Genomic DNA, 19,799 nt, shown 5'->3' with positions numbered 1-19,799 from the left:
TTACTTTTGAGTTCTGTGCTATCAAACCTTGTTTAAGTTCAGTGCTATCAAACCTTGTTTAATTTCTGTGCTATCAAAACTTGAGGAAAAAAAAAAAATTCTGTTATATTGATAGATGAAATTTATGTAAAAGCTGCTTTATTATATCAAAGTGGTAATATTTTTGGAAAAGCTGTTAGTTATCCAGAGAAATAAGCTACTACTGTATTTTTATTTATGGTGAAAAGTCTTTATAATATGAAACACTTACATTAACAAATTAGAGATATTTAGTTAACTTATATACACTTGAAAAAACCAGATTATTAAAGTTATCTAAGTTGGCTAAAACATCAATAAATCCTAAACCAATATAATGGCAAAAACAAAGCACTTATTTACAAATATTTATTGATGAGACAGTTGGAGCTTCAAAAACTCATCCTAAAATTGACAAAGAAAGAGTCTAAGGTACTATTATTTTTTGAAGTTGATTATAGATTTTTAAAACATAGTGACTGTTAAATGTTCAGGAATCTTAGATATAGGGATTAGTCCCATAACTTAAAATTGGTTGTTATTGCCTTCAATGGCTGAAAATATAAAGCCAACATTATGTAAACGAGTTCGCCAGCTTGCAAGAAATACAAGCAGTTCACTTTCACATAATTGTAGTGGCCTTACTAGATTGTCTTGCCATATTTTCTCAATTGGAAATGAATATGTAATTTTAGGTTGGTTTTCTTCTGATCCAATTAAAAAGTGCTTTGTAAAATTAGACCAAGGATCAGGTGCTACTTATTTTATAACAGCTAATTAAGTTATTAAAAAAGTTACAAACTTTAAAAATTTTACAAAGCACTTTTTATAAATTAGTTATAGAAAAAGTACGTAATCAAAATGATAAGCTGGTGCTACAGCTAGGTATTGACTTGTAAGGAATTGATGTTCATGAAATTTTATATTCTATTGCCTATAGTGCTGCTTATGCTCAAAAGTGTTCCACTGAAGAAATTAGAGATTATACAACTATGTACTATAAAAAATATAAAACTTATTTGAATACTTTATATAGTGGAGAACTAAATATTCCATGTAGCATTTTATCTCAATGGTCCTATTTTTGTGACATTTTATTTCTCTACTAAATAAAGAAGTTTGCAGAACATTTCTGATTTGACTGATTCTGTTAACATTTATTGCAGAGTTGTACAGATTTTCTATTTCAAAGAAACAATGCCAAACACTGGCAAAAATTTTTTTAAAGAACTTTGCATTACTTCACATACCCGAAAGTAATAAAGAAACTAAACTCAAAGAAATTACATTTATGTAAACGTTTTTTTTTTCTATTTAGTACAAAAAAAAAATTGTTTTTTTTTCACTTATTACTTCTTTTAATTAAAAATCTTACTTGAAAAAATTTTTTATTTAACTTTACAAGCACTTTTTAAAAACTTTTAAAAATTTTAAAAATTTACTATTTTAAAAAATATTAAAAGTTGTTAATTAACCTCAACAAACTAATTTTAAAATAAGGAATCAAGTATTTTTTCAAATAGACTGTTATATTTAATCTTAGCAAAGCAATAACTTTTACTAATCTGCCTTTTTTTTTTTAAAAGCAGCCTTTAGTCAAAAAATTCCCACACTGTGTCAAGGCCTTCTATAGAGAAGGCCTTGATATATACATATATATATATATATATATATATATATATATATATATATATATATATATATATGCATATATATGTATATATATATATATATTTATATGTATATATATATACATGTAAATTTTTATATATATATTTATATATATTTGTATGTATATATATATATATATATATATATATATATATATATATATATATATATATATATATATATATATATATATATATATATATATATATATATATATATATATATATATATATATATAATATATATATATAGTATATATATATATATATATATATATATATATATATATATATGTATATATATATATATATATATATATATATATATGTATTATATATATATATATATATATATATATATATATATATATATATATATTATTTTACTTTTATGAATTGATACTCTTTTTGATCTAACTTGAGCTCATATTGCCAAACAAGTTCCGCTAAATTTCAGCACAATTTGTGAATGATTGGGTATCCAACATTGATGCGTTTTTAACAAATGAGCAATTAAAGTTAAAATGATTATCAAAGTTTTATTGAGTTTAGAAGGTTTTTATTTATATAAAAGTTTTATTAAAATGTTAGCAGAAGTATATAAATTCAAATGAAAACTATTTTTAAAATATAATTTTTTATTTAAGTATATTAAAAAAAACTGCCATTGTTTTCAGCGTGACCTAGTACAATTTGAATATATTTAAAAAACATTTACATTGAAAACATCTCTCCCCAATACTCAACCAAGCTGATGATATAACCTTCTAAGTAAGGAAGGTTATTATGTCAATTGCTTTTTTGTAACCATCACTTTCACTTTCAAATAATTAATTAAGTCACCTGGGCATAAGGTTTGTTGCAATAAATTACATATTATCAGTAGCAGGTTGGTTCTGAACCAACTTTACCTGTATATATTATTACTGTTATATACCTATATATTATTACTGTTTGATACCTATATCAACTAAGAAAATTTATTTATTATTTTAAATAATTTGTGAATTGCAAATCACAATTACTTTATTGTTTGCTTATTTCAGGATGAGCTTTTATTTGGCAGTAAAAGTAAAATTGTTCAGGATGAAAAGAAAAAAGGTATATTAAATATTTAGATATTTCATATATATAATTTAAACATTTTTTTTTATACTGCTCTTTTAAGTTTTTGTCTTTTTTTTCTCTGTAAAAAATTTTTTCAGATTACTTTAGTCTACATAAAGAAGTAAGATAAATATGATACTATTAGTTAGTATCATATTCATATTCAGAGTTGAGAGTGGGTTGTAACCACAACTAAAATAGCCTCCTTGACTGTAGTGGCCTTCATGGTCTTGAGGAGGTGAATTAAAATTAGAAAAAAAAAATTAAATGATGTTTTTAATGTGAGCTGAAAATTGTTATGGTCTTAAATGTTTAAATTAGCAATCATAAACATTTTTAAACTTCAATGATAATATAATAACTTTATGATTCTTTTTTAAATGTTAAAATTATTTTTATTTTATATTTTAAATTATAAAGTTTGATTTGAAAAAGTTGGCAATTGAATTTGTCATTGCCATAATTAATTTTGGGAGTTTAAAGTATCAATTTTTCCAAAAGTCGACACTTATTGATCATTAATTGGATGTTATTTCAGGAGCTGGATCATGGCACAAACCAAAAAAAGATATTTTATTTTTTGCGCACAAAACATTAAATGTTCATGTGATAAAAAAGAAATTGCCCACTTTTTATTTAAATTGCAATCATACAAAAAACCTGCTTAGGATATTTGATGAGAAATAATATTTTAAAAAGAAAAGAAAGAGAAATAATCGAGGTTTAAAAAACTTTTTTGCAAGATTTTGTAATAGAACAAGATTAAAACTTGTTACTTTTTTAATCAGAAATTCTATTGTAAAATTGCAAAATAACAACTTGCAAATCACTTTGATTAATTTAATAAGGATTTAATCAAAACTTACTATGTCCACTAAGTTTATATGTCCACTATGTTACTATGTCCAGCAAGTAACTAATACAGCTGACTTAAGTAATAACGATTTGTAAACTTAAATAGTTCATTTCTCTTTGTAATTTTTATATTTTATCTTAATTTTAGTCAAATTTTAATTTTAAAATTAAAATTTCACAACTTGCAAGCAAACCTAAAAAAAGCTTTTCTACTAATTGATAGTGCGCTTGAAAATTTTGTTACTATAGATTAATAAGAATTTTTTTTTTATCATCTTCACTTCCAACAAGGCTGCAAGCAACCACTATTAGAGTTAGAGGTTACTGTAAGAGAAAATATGAAGTTTATGATTATATGAAAATATGAAGGTAATGATTGACAGAATTTGATGCTAAGAATTGAAGTTTGAAAGTAAATTAAAATTTCCCCTTTATTAAATGCACAGATATTGAGAAGTTTTTAAAGTTGTTTAATGTGAATAAAGAAGAGTACTTAAGCAATCAAAAGTTAAACTTAGTATCAATGAAGAAAGAGGCTTTTTGAAGGTTAATAAAATATGTTTTCTAAAAACATTATTCTAAAAAAGTTTTCAAGAATTCTCATTCTGTTAAAAGTAACGCAAAAGGTACAAAAGGTAAAAATAATAAATTTTATTTATATCTGTTTGTATCGGCATTCAGATTGTGAGAACTGAAGTTGAGAAAAACTGAATAGAAAAGTTTAGGATTTGTTTAAAAAGTTCAGAACTCAAAACATAAAGAAGGTTATATAAAAGCTTCTTTTTAATGTGTTTCCATAATAATGAACTGTCTTGATATAAAATAAAACACTGATCATCGATTAGACTAACTGATCTTTAATTTGTCAAATGTGTGGTTTATCTTAAAGTGCTTTGACTGCACAACCTTGCCATATATGCAAACTGGTAAAAAATATAAAACCATTTTATGAAAAAAAGCTTAGTTGTTTTGGTTATTTTAAGTAGCTTTTCAAAAATTATTTTCAAACATGTTCATTACTAAAAATATTTGAATTTAAATTAAAAAAAAAAATTAGATTGAATAAAATAAATAAAACTAAGTAATGCTAAAAATATTTGCTGTATTATTATTTCTCCACTAATAAAAGCAGAAATTCCCAACTAATTGTTGATTACCTTTTTCCACCACAGTTACATCTAATGGAGGAAGCTATTAATAATATTTTCCACCACAGTTACATCTAATGGCGGAAGCTGTTAATCATATTTACAATCAAATAGAGAAATATGGTCCTGAAAATGAAGTTGCTAAAGTTTCAATAAATTTGAATATTTTGAAATAGGCCCAGAAGAATGCCTTTAGAAGATTTTTGTGCAGAAAGAGAATATGAATTGGGTAACTACTCTGAGCAAGTTGTTGAAGCAATCCATTCTTTTTTATGAATTTTAAAGCAGATTTAAAGTTTCAAAAATGAACAGCTTTTTTGTTGAGTATTTAAAAAATCTTTAATGAATTTTAACAAAAAAAAACCCTGTATATATTGTAAATGTGGGAATATATTATGTTATTGCTACAAAATATATTAAATCTATTAATAAGCTGTATTTCAATCATGTCACACATTAATTGATGTCCATGAAATAGATTTTTATTTTACAAATGGAATATCAAGTTTTTTGACTGTCTCATTTTGGGTAAAAGATGCAAACCTTATACGGCTATAAGCTTTGAAGAAACAATAATTTTGTATTAAATTTTTAAATTTTTGAATGGAAAAAACTTATAAAAGCTCCATGCATTTGGGCCAAAAACCTCTTGGAACCTTAAAACAATTTTTTCGGAAATAGGAATTTTGTGATTTTGGTGATATATCAAATTTTAATCTACTAATCTTGAAGATCCGATGATGCATGATAATGCCTGGTGTCAAATTACAAAACTTAAAAGTGGTTAAGTGCATTTGTGCAAAAGACCACTATCGCCTTAGTAGTAAAAGTGCAATCTATTAGGGCTTCAAGACTTATGTTACATTGGTATTGATGCCCTAATTGATCGCATTTTTACTGTTAAAAATTCAAATTAACTTGGTACAGACATGCAAACTGTAAATGTCTATAAACTTTATAACTATGCTCTACATGTATAAATTACTTTAATTAGCATGACAAATACTTACGTTTTTTTTTTTATTGTTATTTTATTTTTTTAAGAAAAAGTATAATTACTCTATTAAATATTTAAGTATAAATATTAAATATGTTTCATAAGTTTCGTACTGTTTGTAGAAGTTCTGAAAAAACCTGAAGTGATTCAAGTTATAACTAAAGATATGATTCGAAAACTGAGGTATACTTTTATTTTTTAACCTTTAGTCTTTATTCATGTAATAAAATATGCTTAAGGTATTATAAACTCAATGTGGTAGATTGGTAGTGTTGTATTATAATGCAGATTATATCGAGGAACAAGCTTGGTGAATCAGATAAGTGCTTTATGGAAAAATTAAGGTTGTTTTATCACATACACTGTAAAATGCATGCACATTGTTAACAAAAAAATACGGAAAAACTTTCTGACAACTCCTAACTGGTTGTCAGAAAGATTTTCCATTTTTTTCAACAAAAAAAAAAAAAAAGAATTTTATTTTATTACTTTATAAACTGCCTGCCCCAACCATACCCTCAGTCGATGTAGCAGCACTTCCTTGCAAGTCAGGCTTTAAGATATTTGATGTAGCAGTACTCCGTTGCGAGTCAGGCTATAAGATAGTTGATGTAGCAGCACTCCGTTGTGAGTCAGACTATAAGATAGTCAATGTAGCAACACTCCGCACATCATTTACAGTAAAAAAAATAAAAACATTGTTCATATTTTTTAAAACATTCTGGTCAATTAAATTTGGGTGTTTGCGGTTTTTAAAAAAAATGATTAGTTTGTAGTTAAATTAATGGTTTTAACTTTCTGACAACATGGAAATGGTGGATGAAAGTCAAAAGTAATTAAAAGTGGCGTATATGTTGGCAAAAGAATCATTTTTTACCTTAACATACTCCCAAATGCAACATATTATGGAAATATTTATATATATATATATATTTATATTATATATATATATATATATATATATATATATATATATATATATATATATATATATATATATATATATATATATATATATATATATATATATATATATATATATATATATATATATATATATATATAACCCCGAAATGATCATGATGAAAATTTAATTTTATAAAAACTAAGTTTAGAAATGTTTTAAATGCATATCAGTAGGGTTCTTAGTATATAGGTTTTTATAGTTGAAATCTTGTCCCATACACTCATTATTCCTAATCTCTGTATCATAACATCAATGATCATGGCTTTTTATTGTTTCTTGTTGGAGTCACACTACACATTTATCTGATCATCAATGAACAAAATGGTGTCTTAACAAAACCAAATTAATTTTTAATTACAGTGCAATTATATTAAGTTAAATTATGGTTAAAAGTATTGTATCTTTTTGTATTAATCAAATTAAATTTTTCATAGGTAAACCATCTTTTGCTAAAAAATATTTATTCCTTGGGTGTTCAGTTTTGACAACTCTCCCTAAACTAATAAATTGTGTATAAATACAGTGTGGAACTAAGATTAGTGAATTTATTTTTTTGCACCTTTTTTTGGTGCTTTTTTTTAATAAAATGGCGCTTTTTATTCAATTAATGAATTCAATTCAATGATTTGGAATTAGTTAATAGAAAATTCAAATTCCTCCTGAAAAAGGCTATAAATTATATATGTACAAGTTTGTATGAATCATCAGTCTCCATAAGAATTTTTCCTATTTTAAATTTTTGTTTGTTTTAATAAAAGAAAAAATCTAAATACAAGTTTCTAAAACAGTAAATAATACTTGGTCATATATCCTTTACTCTAAATAACTACCGCACATCTTCTAAAGAATCTTGTGATACTGCTTCTGCTCCAAAATACCTTGTACTCAATATAAATTACCTACACTCTGAGCAGCAAAAGCAACCCCAAACCATTTATTTGGCATTGTGCTTGACACTTCCAATAGTAAACTTCTTCAAATAATGTTAATTGTGTCTGCGCTATACACCTCTTTTCCCTGCGAATCTTAAAACATATAATGACTTATCAGAAAAAATTTCCTGACACCATTGATCAACAGTCTAAAAGAAGATGATCTTTTACCCATTTTACTTTTTTATCCCTGTTCGTTTCACTGATGAATGGCTACTTGCATACAAAATATAACTTGAAATCTCCAGACTCAGTAATACATTGACGAAAGGTTTTAATTGACACAGGAATAGTTAAGTTTAATGATGTTATGATTTCTGATCCAGTTACAAACCGATCTTTTTGGACTTCATTGATAATATGTCGATCGTCACATGCATCAGTCTTTCGCTTTCGACCAGAGCCTTTATTACTTTCTGTACTATTAGTAGCTGCAAAATTTTTCCAAATGGCATAAAGAGAAGATATTGGCATATGCTGAATCTTTGCAAATTCAGTGAAGGAAATTCTATCTGACTTGAGGCCACTTAAAGATGCCTTTCTCTCAGCAGAAATTAAAACATGCCTTCTTTTCTTTTTTACTACAAAAACTTCAGGTGCCATTGGTGCTGCTTCAGCAGCAGTCAGAACTTAACTAGCTTCCATCTCTAAAAATATTTTTTTTGTTTGTTTGTTGTGGGAACATGAAGCCTTTATATATGTCCATTTATATAGATTTTATGTATATAAATGTCCACAGTTTATGTACATTTCTTAAGATTTTTGCTTTCATTAAAACAAACGAAAATTTAAAACAGGAAATATTTTTATGAAGACTGATGATTCATCCAAATTTGTACATATATAGTTTAAAGCATTTTTCAAGAAGAATTTGAATTTGCTATTAACTAATTCCAAATCATCAATTTGAATTCATTAATTGAATAAAAAGCGCCATTTTATGAAAAAAAAGCTCAATAAAACAATTCGCTATTTTTTGTCCCTCATTGAATGTTCTCTATTTGTTTGCTAGCATGTAAATAAATACAATGATATATGATTTGTATCCGTATTTAAAGCCATTATTTATAATATAGTTGATATACACAGAACCCTTGAACCTAGAACCCTTGTCACTTATTGGTTATCTGGTTATGCAAGACTTAACTATTTAAGTAAAAAGAAATAATTTAGTTTAGTAAATGTTAAACTTTATTTTCTGTAGAGTACGCAGAGAAGATCCATCTGGAAAAACAGTGGTTTTATCATCTGAAGAGTATAACAGAATCAAAGTGAGTATTAGATTATTGGATAAACAGTAACTGAAAACTAAAATGGTGATTAAGAAAGTTATCATCCATTTAAATATTGTATTAGTCATTGTCAAGACATGTATATATATATATATATATATATATATATATATATATATATATATATATATATATATATATATATATATCAAAATTTGGTTCTTTATTATCATTTTTTAACAGTTAAACCAAAATCTTTTTGAACTTGACTTTTTTAAACAGTTTTCTTAATTATTATTGTGCTATACTATTTTTAAAACACTTTCAAAGTTTCATTCACAAATTGAATATGTTAAGAAATGATTTAGAACTTTAAAGTTTTAAAATTAAAATAGTTACGTTAATTATTTTTAATTGTTGAAGAAATCCCATGGTGATACCAATAAAATAGATCGTTAAAATTTCTGAATTAAAAAAAAGGATGAGCTAGTATAGCTTTGACAATCTAATAAAAATTTTAGTTGTACAAAATAAAAAATATGGAAAAGTTTAAAGATGTAAGCACAACTAGAAGATCTGAGGCATGGGGATATTTCAAATTTTTCAAAGTATTATAGCGTTCAAATTGTAAACTTTTTAAAATTATTCTCAAAACACCTGGCTGAACAACTACAGCTGTTACAAGGCATTTAAAAACAAAATCCAAAACTGAAATTCTTAAATGCAATAACTATGCCCCTAAGGCTGCAGCAAACATTCTTGCTGCCAAAATACTTTTTAAGGTCATCCTTTAAAATAAATTTTTAAGGATGACCATAAAACTTTACCTGAAATTTTAATTCGACTATCAACTCTTGATGGAATCAGCTTTTACACCATTGCTAAAAGTGAAACTTTGCGATCAGAATTTTATGCCCAGGGACAAAAAATCCCTCAAAGTCCTCAAATCATTGGTATTGCTTTAAAACCACAAATATTGGACATTAATACTCTTTCAAAAGTAGATGCTGATCTTTTGCATTCTGAAATTGTGATTGAATTTACAAAAAAAAATAATTCAGGAACCGGATATACCAAAAAGTAGATGCTGATCTTTTGCATTCTGAAATTGTGATTGAATTTAAAAAAAAAAATTAATGAAGCTAATATACCTATATTATATTATAACCTGTAAGTAAACTTGTTAAACAGGTATTTAAATATAGAATAATTGAAAGAAGAAACATTCATTTAATTTATCTTATGAAGTACTTGTCAAATAGGAGTGTCTTAAATAAAGATGAATAATATGCTAACAAGATTAAAAAAAAGACGATTACTAATCTTGCTACTAATCTCATTCAGCAATTATTTCAGCCATCTGATAATGACAAGGAAGTAAATACTAATAGTATAACTGATAACATAAAAAGTATAAAAAATATATTGAATTTAGCTTTTCAGACACTGAAATGAAACTTGACCACCAGGAAATTGGAATAAACCTTTTTCAAAAGGAAATGGCTGCTTTTGAATCTAGCAAAACTAGGCCCAAGTATTTAGATTTACTTTTCAAAGCACTTCAAACAATTTCTCCTGCATCTGTAGAAGCTGAGAGAGCTTTTTCTAATCTTGAACTTTTTGCTACTAAAATAAGAAGTTCTTTAAATCACAAAACTTTGGAGGCACCAACTTTTTTAAAGCAAATATGAAGAATACTCATTCATATTATTTACTTTTGACAAATAAAAAATAACTTTTATGCATACTTTTTAATACTTTTGTGTGTTTTAACATAACTAAAATAAAGTTTAAAGTTGTTCGAACTTTTTTCCGTAATAGTTCAAACATGTTCAGGTTCAAACTTTTTTTAAAAAAGTTCTTACTGGAAGCCCTAGAAATGTTGTTATCAATATGAAAAACGAAACATAGAGCAAGTTGATTTTACATATAAAAACTAATTACAATGGGAAAAAAGCAAATAGATAAACATATGGAGTGAATACTAAAACACTATTAAAGAAAGTTATCATCCACATATATATTGTATTAGTTATTGCCAAGACATTTAGGTGTTTATATAAGAGATATTTTAATAAGAAACAATAAGAAATAAACATAAAACAACATAAAGCATACAAATTTATTGTTTATTCCATTAGTCTAGAACAAATTTTTTTGAGGCTTGATTAAACTTAATTGTATCGTCTTCAGATATCAGTGTTGATCTATTTGTCCTAGGTTTGAATTACTTGACCACTACCTCACTTATTCAGATGATTCCACCTCCCCTAATCAGATTTATTACCACCTCACTTAATCAGATGGTTGAGTGAATGGTACTAAACAGCACATAAGTTTTCCCTTTTTTTTTTTATTTTGACCTTTTTCTTGCTGCTTTTAGCAATTTGTATCCTCATTATATTGAATGTTTTGCCTCTAGTAACAATGCTTTTCTTGATTTTTCACCTAGATTTATCCAACTTTGTGACTTTATTTTTCAGACAACCCAAAATAAAAATCAAACATAAAGAACAGTTATTGTAAATGGATACGACTTTGCTGAACATCATTTGGGTTAAAAAAAATTATAAAAAGAAGAATTTTATAGACTAAAATTATGCTTAAAAAAAATAAAACTACTCAAAAGCAAATAAATTTTCAAGTGCATACTAGAATATATATACTATAAAATATGAAATGTCAAGTTGCTATTCTGTGATAAAATGCAAGAGATTATATTCTAACATAAAATGTAAGAGATGATATTCTGAGATAAACTACAAGATTTATTAATCTGAGAATGATTAAATTTAGTCTAACAAAATATTTTTTAATATTGTTTTCTTGTAATGATAAAAACACACCATTCTCAAGTTTTAGATAAAGATTATTACTATTAGAAATTGCAACTGATTATGAATTGAGAAAATTACAAAGTTACACAGGGGACACAATTTTTATAGTAGCGATAAAAGATAATATTTTCTCTATGCTTTATAATAAAATTTGTTTTTAGTATTTTTAAAAACTATTAATAATAATATTTAACAAAAAATTATTGTTAATTTTTATTAAAAACTCTGAAGATTAACTTGACTTTTACAAGTATTGTCCAAGTAATTGTCTCGCAATTATTACCAAAGTATTTGAGATTTTAACAAACTTTAATTAACAAACTTCTTGCTGTCTTAAGTATTTCTTACTGTCTTAAGTATAATAACTTACTTTTTGAAAATTGGTTTTGATCCTCTTAATCTGCTGTTATCTCTTAATCTGGTTTTGATCCTCTTAATCTGCTGTTATCTCTTAATCTGGTTTTGATCCTCTTAATCTTGAGATGTTAATGGTACCAAAAGAGTAGTAAAGTCTGACATAATGGTCTTTTTCATACACTCTTCTCATATAGTGTATTTGGAGAAGTTTTAAATGTTATTGAATCAATTGTTTCATGTGGCATTATATTTTATTATTGTCGTTCTTGATGGAAAACACTCTTGTTCATTAGAGTAACCTTTGGGGTACCAATCATGGCAATCATATCTTAAAAGTTCAAATTACTAATGATGTAACTTCATATTTGGTTCTTTGAAAATTGATTATTGTTGATTGCTTTAAACAAACAGCCAATTCTGAGTTTGATTCTTCTGTTACAACACGGAGCCAGTGAGCTTTAACCCCCCCAAAAAATTGTTTCTTTGAGATAAAGAAAATTCTCAGATTTTTGAGTCAGAAAATTGTTTACTAGTAAATATTATTGCTATACTGTTGACATCCTGATATTGATAAATGGCAACACTCTTACTGAGCTCTCTTTCATGCGTAGTTTTAGATTATATTTCACAACTGACCTTTCATTAAACCCACCCCAAATTTAGCTACTGTTATAGTTGCATTTTTGTTATGATCCATTCTTCTCCACTTTAAAATATTTATCAATCTTTTATTGAACACTGTTGTCATGTATGGGCTGATTTTTTTAATTACACCCTTTCTCTTTACACTTGGTACACCAAAAATACCCTGTGAATGTAAGATTTGCTTAAGTTACAAAGCTTGAACTTCTTTTACATTGTCATAAGATTGCAATTCTTTCTCTTTTTTACAAAAATCATTATTGCTGGCCACAAAGTTACAAAGCTTGAACTTCTTTTACATTGTCATAAGATTGCAATTCTTTCTCTTTTTTACAAAAATCATTATTGCTGGCCACAAAGTTACAAAGCTTGAACTTCTTTTACATTGTCATAAGATTGCAATTCTTTCTCTTTTTTACAAAAATCATTATTGCTGGCCACAAAGTTACAAAGCTTGAACTTCTTTTACATTGTCATAAGATTGCAATTCTTTCTCTTTTTTACAAAAATCATTATTGCTGGCCACAAAGTTACAAAGCTTGAACTTCTTTTACATTGTCATAAGATTGCAATTCTTTCTCTTTTTTACAAAAATCATTATTGCTGGCCACAAAGTTACAAAGCTTGAACTTCTTTTACATTGTCATAAGATTGCAATTCTTTCTCTTTTTTACAAAAATCATTATTGCTGGCCACAAAGTTACAAAGCTTGAACTTCTTTTACATTGTCATAAGATTGCAATTCTTTCTCTTTTTTACAAAAATCATTATTGCTGGCCACAAAGTTACAAAGCTTGAACTTCTTTTACATTGTCATAAGATTGCAATTCTTTCTCTTTTTTACAAAAATCATTATTGCTGGCCACAAAGTTACAAAGCTTGAACTTCTTTTACATTGTCATAAGATTGCAATTCTTTCTCTTTTTTACAAAAATCATTATTGCTGGCCACAAAGTTACAAAGCTTGAACTTCTTTTACATTGTCATAAGATTACAATTCTTTCTCTTTTTTACAAAAATCATTATTGCTGGCCACAAAGTTACAAAGCTTGAACTTCTTTTACATTGTCATAAGATTACAATTCTTTCTCTTTTTTACAAAAATCATTATTGCTGGCCACAAAGTTACAAAGCTTGAACTTCTTTTACATTGTCATAAGATTGCAATTCTTTCTCTTTTTTACAAAAATCATTATTGCTGGCCACAAAGTTACAAAGCTTGAACTTCTTTTACATTGTCATAAGATTACAATTCTTTCTCTTTTTTACAAAAATCATTATTGCTGGCCACAAAGTTACAAAGCTTGAACTTCTTTTACATTGTCATAAGATTACAATTCTTTCTCTTTTTTACAAAAATCATTATTGCTGGCCACAAAGTTACAAAGCTTGAACTTCTTTTACATTGTCATAAGATTGCAATTCTTTCTCTTTTTTACAAAAATCATTATTGCTGGCCACAAAGTTACAAAGCTTGAACTTCTTTTACATTGTCATAAGATTACAATTCTTTCTCTTTTTTACAAAAATCATTATTGCTGGCCACAAAGTTACAAAGCTTGAACTTCTTTTACATTGTCATAAGATTACAATTCTTTCTCTTTTTTACAAAAATCATTATTGCTGGCCACAAAGTTACAAAGCTTGAACTTCTTTTACATTGTCATAAGATTGCAATTCTTTCTCTTTTTTACAAAAATCATTATTGCTGGCCACAAAGTTACAAAGCTTGAACTTCTTTTACATTGTCATAAGATTACAATTCTTTCTCTTTTTTACAAAAATCATTATTGCTGGCCACAAAGTTACAAAGCTTGAACTTCTTTTACATTGTCATAAGATTACAATTCTTTCTCTTTTTTACAAAAATCATTATTGCTGGCCACAAAGTTACAAAGCTTGAACTTCTTTTACATTGTCATAAGATTGCAATTCTTTCTCTTTTTTACAAAAATCATTATTGCTGGCCACAAAGTTACAAGGCTTGAACTTCTTTTACATTGTCATAAGATTGCAATTCTTTCTCTTTTTTACAAAAATCATTATTGCTGGCCACAAAGTTACAAAGCTTGAACTTCTTTTACATTGTCATAAGATTGCAATTCTTTCTCTTTTTTACAAAAATCATTATTGCTGGCCACAAAGTTACAAGGCTTGAACTTCTTTTACATTGTCATAAGATTGCAATTCTTTCTCTTTTTTACAAAAATCATTATTGCTGGCCACAAAGTTACAAAGCTTGAACTTCTTTTACATTGTCATAAGATTGCAATTCTTTCTCTTTTTTACAAAAATCATTATTGCTGGCCACAAAGTTACAAAGCTTGAACTTCTTTTACATTGTCATAAGATTACAATTCTTTCTCTTTTTTACAAAAATCATTATTGCTGGCCACAAAGTTACAAAGCTTGAACTTCTTTTACATTGTCATAAGATTACAATTCTTTCTCTTTTTTACAAAAATCATTATTGCTGGCCACAAAGTTACAAAGCTTGAACTTCTTTTACATTGTCATAAGATTGCAATTCTTTCTCTTTTTTACAAAAATCATTATTGCTGGCCACAAAGTTACAAAGCTTGAACTTCTTTTACATTGTCATAAGATTACAATTCTTTCTCTTTTTTACAAAAATCATTATTGCTGGCCACAAAGTTACAAAGCTTGAACTTCTTTTACATTGTCATAAGATTACAATTCTTTCTCTTTTTTACAAAAATCATTATTGCTGGCCACAAAGTTACAAAGCTTGAACTTCTTTTACATTGTCATAAGATTACAATTCTTTCTCTTTTTTACAAAAATCATTATTGCTGGCCACAAAGTTACAAAGCTTGAACTTCTTTTACATTGTCATAAGATTACAATTCTTTCTCTTTTTTACAAAAATCATTATTGCTGGCCACAAAGTTACAAAGCTTGAACTTCTTTTACATTGTCATAAGATTGCAATTCTTTCTCTTTTTTACAAAAATCATTATTGCTGGCCACAAAGTTACAAAGCTTGAACTTCTTTTACATTGTCATAAGATTACAATTCTTTCTCTTTTTTACAAAAATCATTATTGCTGGCCACAAAGTTACAAAGCTTGAACTTCTTTTACATTGTCATAAGATTACAATTCTTTCTCTTTTTTACAAAAATCATTATTGCTGGCCACAAAGTTACAAAGCTTGAACTTCTTTTACATTGTCATAAGATTACAATTCTTTCTCTTTTTTACAAAAATCATTATTGCTGGCCACAAAGTTACAAAGCTTGAACTTCTTTTACATTGTCATAAGATTACAATTCTTTCTCTTTTTTACAAAAATCATTATTGCTGGCCACAAAGTTACAAAGCTTGAACTTCTTTTACATTGTCATAAGATTACAATTCTTTCTCTTTTTTACAAAAATCATTATTGCTGGCCACAAAGTTACAAAGCTTGAACTTCTTTTACATTGTCATAAGATTACAATTCTTTCTCTTTTTTACAAAAATCATTATTGCTGGCCACAAAGTTACAAAGCTTGAACTTCTTTTACATTGTCATAAGATTACAATTCTTTCTCTTTTTTACAAAAATCATTATTGCTGGCCACAAAGTTACAAAGCTTGAACTTCTTTTACATTGTCATAAGATTACAATTCTTTCTCTTTTTTACAAAAATCATTATTGCTGGCCACAAAGTTACAAAGCTTGAACTTCTTTTACATTGTCATAAGATTACAATTCTTTCTCTTTTTTACAAAAATCATTATTGCTGGCCACAAAGTTACAAAGCTTGAACTTTTTTTACATTGTCATAAGATTACAATTCTTTCTCTTTTTTACAAAAATCATTATTGCTGGCCACAAAGTTACAAAGCTTGAACTTCTTTTACATTGTCATAAGATTACAATTCTTTCTCTTTTTTACAAAAATCATTATTGCTGGCCACAAAGTTACAAAGCTTGAACTTCTTTTACATTGTCATAAGATTACAATTCTTTCTCTTTTTTACAAAAATCATTATTGCTGGCCACATAAAGTGTTATTTCTTTGTGTTTATCTTCTTTTATTTTACTACCAAAGTTCAATCCTTTGTGACTCTGACTTTTGTTCAACTTTTTTTGCGACTGATTCTTTGTGCTCACTAACCTTTTATATATCTCGTTTGTTTTTGCAGACATCTTTGCTTTAAAATTCTATTCTTTAGTCAAGTTATTTAATTAATTTGGTTATTTTTGTTGTTTAATGTTTACAAACAGTTAAATGGTTCTTATATTTTTTCAATTTCTTTAAAGAATGCAGCTCGTGTCCTAACTATAGAAGAAAAGCAAGCATTGTATGAAAAGAAAAAATTAGAACTGCGAAAACTTCAAGAAGATGTGGAGTGTAGAAAAAAGACAATGCATCAAATGGAGCTCGATAGAAGAAGCAATGAAAAACTATCAGATATTGAACAGGTATTTTTTCATATTTTATTTTGAATCATTACTAAAACAAAAAACATTTGTTCTAGTTGTTTTTTTATAGTTGTCAAAGGAAATGCAGCAAGCTGATGTTTTATGTGAGCATTTTAAGTAATGTTGAAAAACATAGTGTAATTTTTTTAATAAGGTTTAAACAGTTATTTATGCTTCTAATTTATGTCGCATGTAGTTTATATGTTGTACGTAATTAAGACATATTGCATTTAATTTTTTTTTCATGTTAATTCACCTCCCCAAGGTCAAGAAGGTCACTACAGAAGAGGAGGCTGCTTAATTGTGGTTATAACTCTCTCCTAATTCTATAACTTTGAAACATGAATCTTGATAAACAAGGCTGCTGCACAGAGAAACAAGTTGAATGCGTTACTTCCAGGAATGTTGTTGGGATCAAGCTAAGAAGCTCTCGCTTATGAAGCAAGCGCTCTACCACTACCACAAAAACCTCAAGTTTGCCTTTTTGTTGGTTACATAAACTTTTTGTAACATGAATTTAATACCTTTTATTTGTGCATAAAAATGGACACTTTAAATTGACTCTAAATTACAATTAGTATATTTTAATGGTGTAGCCGGTAGAAGCACCCACAATTGTGAATTCCACACTGTAACAGCCTTTTCTAGTTTTAATGGACGTGTTTTTCAATTTGTGTAACTTTTCAGTTATAAGTTTCAAAAAGTTTTTGAATTTTATTCAAAGATTTTGCCTTGACACCTACTGCAAAAGACTTTCATTATGGTACTGTGACTTTATTTGTTAAGACTCATATGTTATGACCTTTTGATAAGATAAAATATCCAGAAATTATATTATATTTTGAAGTTTAGTGTAAATTAAATCTTTTTTGAACAAATATGTTGATCTTTATGTATTTAGTTTATCAAAGGGACAAAATGTAAGTTAATGGATTAAAATTAAATATACTAATAAAAAAGTAAAAAAAAAAAATACATCAAGATCACAAAAGAGTTTTTTTCTAACACCTTTATCTATTGAGGATGCAGAAAGATTTTTTATTGCAATTACTTTGTTTCTTAGGATTCCAAAAATGTTGTGGAGCATTTCAAATTTTCACATTATTTTCGAAATAGTTTAATTAAGTATGCATAGTTTGTCTCTTAGTACAAATCGAAATTGTTTGTGAAAAATCTCCTTTACACTTTTACAAGTTAATTGATTTTATGCTAAAAAAAATTTGAGCTGCATAACTTTTTTGTTCAACCAATGTTTGCAGGTTTTTTTTTTAAAGTTTAAAAATTCTGTATTTGAAGTTTATTAACTTTTTTGAATGCTTTTATGTATTAATTGCTTTACATTTATATTGCATATTAAGGGGTAAACAGATTCTATCTGTTGACCAGCCTCGCACCCCTTCTTCATCTATTAGGCTGGCGCAGATGTATTTTTAATACATTGTTTCCAGTTTAGGATGTTGAATGCTGGTTCTTCTTGACTCAATGCATGGGTTTGCTTGTGTCACTGTTTTTATGACTAGGCAACTCATTCTATTATCTCCTTATGAGGGTACAGCTCTAAAACTCAGTTTTATGGTTCTGAGGCCGGCTGGTAGTCAGGTTTCCCGAACTCTGTGGTAGCTCTCAGAGAGGCTGATTCCATCAACAGCTGAAAAATATCAAAGTATTAACAGTGCCATGTTGCGCATGGATGGTGTCCCTGTTTGTACTTTTGGTGTGCATTGCGGAGGCCACATTTGGAGCCCTTTGTTACGGCTTAGGGTTTATTAGTAGTAATGAGGCAATTGCTTGGGCTATTAAACGGTGTTCTGAGTACTATCTATGCTTTGAGTCAAGTTCTTCAATCTTATTTAATAATGAATAAAGTACCAAAAACTATAAAACACAAAAAACCATCATCATCACCAAGTTCTCTAAACCTATCATTCACTAATATTCGTGGTCTTCGAAGTAACTTTTCTTCTGTTGAGTCCTATCTCTTGCAAAGTTCACCAGACCTACTTGCTCTTTGTGAGACTAATTTGAGTTCGGCTGTCTCATCTTGTGATCTTAGTGTTGATGGTTATCTTCCTCTGATTCGTAAAGACTCCAACATTCACATGCTTGGCCTGGGCATTTACATTCGTAAGAATTCACCTGTTTGTCATGAAACTAGGTTTGAATCCACAGACTATTCTGTCATGTGCTTTTGTTTAGCACCACTTCACTCTATTGCCTTTCTCTTTGTTCTATATCGCTCTCCTTCATCTCAAGACTGCACTCTATTTGATGTTATTTCTGATCATATTGACCAAGCCCTCTCTCTTTATCCATCAGCTAATATAGTTGTTGTCGGTGACTTTAATGCTCACCACTCTGAATGGCTTGGCTCTAGTGTCAGTGACTCTGCAGGCATTAAAGCCCACACCTTTTGCCTTTCTCAATCCCTAACTCAAATAGTCAACTTTCCAACTCGCTTTCCTGACAACCCTAATCATTTACCTTCTCTACTCGACTTATGTCTTGTTTCTGATCCTAGTCAGTGTTCAGTTTCTCCACATTCACCCTTAGGTGCTTCTGATCACAGTTTGATCTCTTTAAAACTAATATCTCATTCTTCTTCA

At 27.4% G+C, this 19,799-nt stretch overlaps 1 protein-coding gene across 1 annotated transcript in view; it reads left to right on the top strand.

Moving 5' to 3' along the window:
- Positions 1-19,799, top strand: part of LOC100209004 (cilia- and flagella-associated protein 45) — a 30,430-nt gene that overhangs the window by 3,109 nt on the left and 7,522 nt on the right. The window contains exons 3-6 of the mRNA XM_065787184.1: positions 2,735-2,789; positions 5,918-5,978; positions 8,899-8,965; positions 17,035-17,196. Of these exons, the coding sequence (XP_065643256.1) occupies positions 2,735-2,789; positions 5,918-5,978; positions 8,899-8,965; positions 17,035-17,196 (345 nt within the window). The remainder of the gene's footprint in view (positions 1-2,734; positions 2,790-5,917; positions 5,979-8,898; positions 8,966-17,034; positions 17,197-19,799) is intronic.

Source organism: Hydra vulgaris, chromosome 01 (genome assembly GCF_038396675.1).
Source record: "Hydra vulgaris chromosome 01, alternate assembly HydraT2T_AEP".
Lineage (NCBI taxonomy): Eukaryota > Metazoa > Cnidaria > Hydrozoa > Anthoathecata > Hydridae > Hydra > Hydra vulgaris.
This window is presented reverse-complemented; position numbering and strand designations above follow the sequence as displayed.